Raw genomic sequence first — 5,933 nt, forward strand, 5'->3', positions numbered from 1 at the left:
TTTCCCCCCTGCATGTGCAAGCACAGCATGTTTTTCTTTTCATTCCTTGGCGCGCCGTGTTTCCCTAGCAAGGAAATTCGCCCTGCCGACGCTATTATTACTATTACTATTACTATTACTATTATTGTTACTATTATTAATTGTCTTTGTTGGTTTGTTTACTTCGGGAAAAAGCAACAACGCAGAATGGAGTGGGGGGGGGGGAATGCCCCCACGCCCACGCCTTTCTCGGCCCTGTCGCCGCCGCTCTGGCGTCCACCGCAGCTGCGCGCCACGTACTCCGTTTTGCCTCTCCTTTGCTTTTTTGGTTACTCTGAAGTTTTTTGCACGAAGTGATCTGCTCAGTTTAATTTTTGTTTATTTGTTTTTTTGTTTTAAGCGCCCGATTGGGAGGGAAATGGAGGAGGTTGAGGGTGTTAATGGTGGAGAGGGGCTGCCGATTCCTCTCACACGTAAGGAGCGGAAGCGTCAAGAGAAGGTTGAGAAGCGCCTGGAGGAGCTTCGTATTTTGAGTGAGTGCGCGAATAAAGTGAATAAGGAAGGTGACAGTCCTTTTTCTGTTACGTGGGAAGATGACCAAATCGCCGAAGGAACTCGTAACATTGCTCTAAAGAAGGTGTCGGTTTCTGTGAATGGCAAGATTCTTTTTAAGGACACACTTGTGAAGCTTTCTGCTGGGTCGCGCTACGGACTTATGGGCCCCAATGGGAGAGGTAAATCGACAATCCTGCGTTTGTTGAGTACGCGAGAGTTACCAGTCCAGTCGAACCTTGATCTTTTACTCGTGGAACAGGAACAGGAGTTTCACGCGTCGGATTTGAGTGCAGTTCAGGCTGTTGTTGAGAGTCATAAGAAGCAGCGAGAATACTTGGTTGAGGCGGCTAAGTTGCGTGATAAAGCGGAGCTTGATGATGTAGAAATGACACGACTTCAATTTCTAGAGGATGAGTTGGAAATGATGGGAGCCACGCAGGCTGAGGCCCGTGCCCGCCGCATTTTATTTGGGTTGGGCTTCCCCACGGAGTGGCACGAGCGTCCCACGAAAAGCTTTAGTGGTGGTTGGCGCAAGCGTATCGCGCTGGCGTCTGCGGTATTTATTGAGCCAGATGTGCTTATGCTAGATGAGCCAACAAACCATTTGGATTTGAATGCTGTCATTTGGTTGGAGTCGTATTTGTGTGAGCAGTACAGTGAAAAGGCGCGGCGTCCTAAGACGCTTATCGTTGTTTCCCATGATGCCGGCTTTCTTGATGAAGTCTGCACGCACATGGTTCATGTGGAGAATCATATACTGAACTATTATCGTGGCGGTTTCAGTAGTTTTGACGAGCAGCTACGTCAGCGGCACCAGGAGATGGATAAGAAATATGCCGCTGTTTCCAAAACGATAAAGGAAAAGAAACGCAATGGAATGTCGAATGCACAGGTTGAAGATTGGATCAAGGATCAGGTTCGTACGGGACGATTAGACCCCACGTACCTTGAAAAGCGCCGTGACTATGTCGTTAACTTCCCCTTTGCGGAACCCCCTGAGTTACCGGATGCGTGTATTTTTAAGTTGGAGGAGGTGTCATTTAACTATCCGGGTGGGGCGGTGCTCTTTGAAAACGTTAATTGTGCTTTATGGACGGACAGCCGCATCACGTTGTGTGGTCCGAACGGTATTGGCAAGAGTACATTGTTGAACCTCATGACAGGTGAACTGATTCCAACTGGAGGCGTTGTCACTATCAATCGTAAGGTTCGCATTGGCCGCTACAATCAACACTTTGTGGACAAGCTGCCTTTGGAGAAGACACCGGTGGAATATATTCGATCGCTCGGCATCAATGAGGAGGACAAGGCACGCCGCCAACTGGGCAGCTTTGGTTTGGAGGGCATTGTGCATAAAAATCAGATTGCTACTCTCAGTGGTGGGCAAAAGGCCCGTGTTGCGTTTGCTGCCATCAGCACGGAAAAGCCTCATTTCCTTCTATTTGATGAGCCGACGAATCATTTAGACGTGGAGTCGATCGAGGCTCTCTGTGCAGCTATAAAGGCCTTTAAGGGGGGAGTTCTGGTCGTGACACACGACGCGCGTTTGATTGAGGAAACGGAGATGCAGATTTGGGAGGTGGGGAACCGTACCGTGACCTCGTTCAATGGCACGCTTCATGACTACAAGAAGAAGGTGCGAATGATCTTTGAGCGGGAGGAGGCCGCGGCGATGAAGGAGCGAAGGCAGATTATGGAGCAGAAGCAGGTGAGCAACCGGCTTCGGCGCCAGGGCGATGGAAGAGAAATGGAAGAGGTACGACGCGAAATGGAGGAAAAGCAAAAACAAAAGCAGGCAGTGGAGGTGGATGAAGCGTTTAACTTCTTTGAGAAACGAAGCAAGAAGAAGAAGAAGACGACCAAAGGCGTCTGACACGTGGTGGGAGGGAAGGAATGCGTATTATTATTATTATTATTAATTTTAGGGGATTATGCCGTCAACACTTTAAAATAGATAACTTGACTACATATATAAACTCGTAAGAAGAGGCTCTCATGAAAGCATTAACCCGTCTTCATTCTTTATATCCCTCCCTCCTTCTCTTTCTTTCTGACTGTTGGCCCTGTCATTGATGATTTTCTTGTTGCCTGTTATCTTCCATGATTTTTTTTTAATTCTGTTCCTTGTCCTTTTTTTTTCTTGTTGTTGTTATTGAATCGTTGTAGTAATAGTCTTTTTTGTTGTTTTACCCGCCCCCTTAATACGCCGAGGCTTGCCGTGGCGAAGGAGGGAAAGGTTTGGTGGTGGCGGTGCATCGTTTCAGCCGGCGGGCGCCTTTGCAAAGGTCGATGCCAACGCCGCGTCTTGTTGGGCGTTATGAATTCATTAGGCTTGTGGGTAAGGGCGGCTTTGGTGTCGTCGAGGAGTATCGTGACCTCCTCACAGGTGAGCAGGTTGCAATTAAAAAGGTTCCAGCGCGGTTTGTGGATCAAGAGAGTAAGCGCCTCATTCGCGAAATTGACACCATGTTGTTTCTGCACGACGCCCATCCACATGTGATTGGCTTCTTTAGCATGTTTGTGACGCCGGGCACTGGCGTGGACAGTCGCCTGGTAGAGGATGGTATTCAGTGCGGCGGGTCCGCGGTAACGTGGGAGGCTCCAGAGAGTTTAGATGTGGAGTCTCCAGCGTATGCCGGCCTTAGTTGTACGGCGGCGCTCATCAAGCATCACGATCAACTGGAGGCTGAAGTGGCCAAAATACGTGGCGGCGACAAATTCATTCTTCACATTGTGATGCCTCTTATGAAGGGGGACTTGCTCCACTTCATCAATCATGCGTCTCCTGCGGGTCTAAACCTGGCGGTTACCGATGATTTTATTGAGCAGGTGTTTGTTGTAGTTGCTTTTCAGATCTGCTTTGGGTTAGACTATTTACACAAGTGCAACATCGTTCATCGTGATATGAAGCCAGAAAACATACTTATTCGTTTGCACAATACAAATCCGTATGAATCCACCGCCCTTATAGCAGACCTTGGGCTTGCGCGGGATGCCCAGGCCAGTGACACATTTTATGTCTGTACTCGTTACTATCGACCACCGGAAATTATAACGACTGTTTCCCGCGGGGAGACGTCCATTGATGTGTGGTCGCTAGGTTGCATTTTGTTCGAGATGGTGACGGGGCGCGCCCTCTTTACTGTTAGCTCGGCCCTCAATGAGCATGGTGTGTGGGATGGGCATCGTGCCAGTACTCAGTTGGAAGTGATTTTGAACACTATTGGAACCCCGAGCCGTGATGAGGTTAGGCGGCTGATGCCGGTGGGAAATGCACAGCAGTACCTCTTGCGGAGTGTCCCCCGTCCTTCGCGACTCATGGAAATGATGAGGAGCAACTGGCGGCTGCGTACGACACGCGACCGTCAGGCAAAATGGATGGACTTGATTGTCTGTTGCCTTGCTTTCTTTCCAGAGCACCGCCCTACGTGTGAAGAGTTGTGCCGGCATCAGCTTTTTCGAGACTTCAATGTCCTCTATGGTGAAAATGTGATGCAGTACCCTGCGAGAAGGTATCAGCCAATACAGGTGGGGACGCTGGTGGCCGAAAACAAGCAGATTATCCTGCGCCTTGTCCGGCGCGCCTTGGAGCTGTCGGCGCCTTTCGCCGAGGACGGCGAAGAGGGAGAAGATGGATCGATTTTGTTTGCGAATGACGAGTGCTTGCGGCAGGATGAAACGCCGTTTGAGGAGGTGAATACGGCAAATGCCGCGGCGGCACGTTCCACACCAACGCGCGAGGATGTTGCAGCCGCGGCCGCCGCGGAAAGCGGGGAAACGCCCGCGGACTTTCCATACCTACGCGACCCGGAGCTTCGCCGCCAGTACGCCCTAACCGCGTTCACCCGCGATGCCTTGGATCGCGTTGTCGCCAGGCTTCTCAGCGACCTCCAATATCACACGCACGACGCCGAGCGATCGGGGCAGTTGCGAGCTCTGCTAAATTATTTTACTTCCCTGCGGTGAGCGCACCGCGGGGCGCCTGTCGTCTCGTCGTCGATGGTTCTTTCCTTTCTTCCCCTCGGTGTTTGGGTGGCCTTGAAACGATTTCGTCGCCTTTCTTTCACTTCTAGGTGCGCGCGATGCTCCTCATGGTTGCCTGCTTTTTCGTTTTTCGCTTGGTGCGGGGTGTTTCTAGGGCGAAGAAGCAAAGAAGAAGGCCGCCGACATTTTCCAGCGCGGCTCCTCACCGACGCCAAATGCCGAACAAAGCGCGGTGGTGCGCCGCCGTTGCCAAGGAAAAAAAAACAATGACTGATGAGAGGGAAAACGCTACCCTCGGCGGGACTCGAACCCGCAATCTTTCGCTTAGGAAGCGAACGCCTTATCCATTAGGCTACGAGGGCTCCCACGCGGAGCGAAACATTCGAGAAGAAGTCGTCAATAGGCGAAAACTTTGACGCCAAACGACAGACGCAGCAGGGACAGACGCACGTTTGCCGCGGCGCCAAGGGGACCCCACGCTAAGCCATCGAAACTCGCAATGCGGCAGTCCGGCCGGGAGTACTGCGTTTTCCCGGGGGCCACTGACCTCGGAACTCCCGCTCCCGACCCCAACACACACGCAGGGCTCGGCAAGCAGCAAGAACCTACGGAACCCGGCCGATTGAAGCCGAAGCGAAGTTACCCCAGTTACGGAAATGGTCCTTCCCACACACACACACGCACACGTAAATGTGTGAGTCACCCTCTTCCTGAATGCGGGGCCGCAGCGGGCAGACACAGTGGACGAATCCCCTCGTCATTGCGCTCACACCCCCGAAGCGGAACACCCGCGAAAAAGCAAAGAGACGGGGACTATTCAGGCGCTCCCTCCATCCACGTTTCCCCCGCACAGGAACCCCTTCTGCCGCGCTGCAGCCAAGTTTCTTCTAACAACAGACAAGAACAGGACCCCCCCACCAAAAAAAAGGAAAATAAAAACCTTCACAACTACACTGTTCATCCCCTCGATGCAAGCGTTGGCAGTCGGCACCAACGCAGGACCGAAGAACATGACAACGTCCGTGTGGCGCATCCATAAACTGAAGGGGACCAATGCAGGCACCTCCATGCCCAAAGTATACGGTGCACAGGGCACGGGTTTCGAAGTCTGTAACGCGCAAGGTGCGTCGAAGCCCTTGTCCACGCTGCGCGTGCGGCGGCTTCGTAGCAAGGCATCAGCACCTTCCTCCACACCCTTGCAGGTATTCGTCGTAGTTGTTGGCCGCCCGCACGGATCGCGCGTCACCATCGCCGCCGCATCGCTCCCGCGTGGTGCTACGTTGCTGCTCGGCCGCGCACCTCCGTTATACCCTCTTTTCTCCTTGTTCAATCTTCTTGACCACGCGACGCTGGTGCGGATTGAAGTTCGCCACCGGCGGGAAAGCCCCCGCACTCGGCGCGGCGCAGGCACCCCC

At 52.5% G+C, this 5,933-nt stretch overlaps 3 protein-coding genes and 1 non-coding gene across 4 annotated transcripts, besides 4 other annotated features; 2 read left to right on the forward strand and 2 right to left on the reverse strand.

Annotated features, from left to right (window-relative positions):
* The first annotated feature begins 95 nt into the window (after nucleotides 1-95).
* Nucleotides 96-136: a microsatellite.
* Nucleotides 137-397: 261 nt separating this feature from the next.
* Nucleotides 398-2,407, forward strand: Tco025E_08780 (ATP-binding cassette protein subfamily F, member 3; the record flags this gene model as incomplete). Its single annotated transcript, XM_029375623.1, has 1 exon — nucleotides 398-2,407. One exon carries the CDS (start codon nucleotides 398-400, stop codon nucleotides 2,405-2,407), a length of 2,010 nt encoding a protein of 669 aa, XP_029224257.1.
* Nucleotides 2,408-2,432: 25 nt separating this feature from the next.
* Nucleotides 2,433-2,458: a microsatellite.
* Nucleotides 2,459-2,665: 207 nt separating this feature from the next.
* Nucleotides 2,666-2,720: a microsatellite.
* Nucleotides 2,721-2,823: 103 nt separating this feature from the next.
* Nucleotides 2,824-4,500, forward strand: Tco025E_08781 (putative protein kinase; the record flags this gene model as incomplete). Its single annotated transcript, XM_029375624.1, has 1 exon — nucleotides 2,824-4,500. One exon carries the CDS (start codon nucleotides 2,824-2,826, stop codon nucleotides 4,498-4,500), a length of 1,677 nt encoding a protein of 558 aa, XP_029224258.1.
* A 307-nt stretch (nucleotides 4,501-4,807) lies between these two features.
* Tco025E_08782 lies at nucleotides 4,808-4,880 on the reverse strand. The gene has a single exon. It is a non-coding gene; the product is annotated as a tRNA-Arg (tRNA).
* A 305-nt stretch (nucleotides 4,881-5,185) lies between these two features.
* Nucleotides 5,186-5,204: a microsatellite.
* Nucleotides 5,205-5,335: 131 nt separating this feature from the next.
* Tco025E_08783 (uncharacterized protein) lies at nucleotides 5,336-5,767 on the reverse strand (the record flags this gene model as incomplete). Its single annotated transcript, XM_029375625.1, has 1 exon — nucleotides 5,336-5,767. The coding sequence occupies one exon, from the start codon at nucleotides 5,765-5,767 to the stop codon at nucleotides 5,336-5,338; it is 432 nt and encodes a 143-aa protein (XP_029224259.1).
* Nucleotides 5,768-5,933: the final 166 nt, after the last annotated feature.

The sequence above is a fragment of the Trypanosoma conorhini genome (assembly GCF_003719485.1).
Source record: "Trypanosoma conorhini strain 025E chromosome Unknown Tco_14.4_contig_00873, whole genome shotgun sequence".
Lineage (NCBI taxonomy): Eukaryota > Euglenozoa > Kinetoplastea > Trypanosomatida > Trypanosomatidae > Trypanosoma > Trypanosoma conorhini.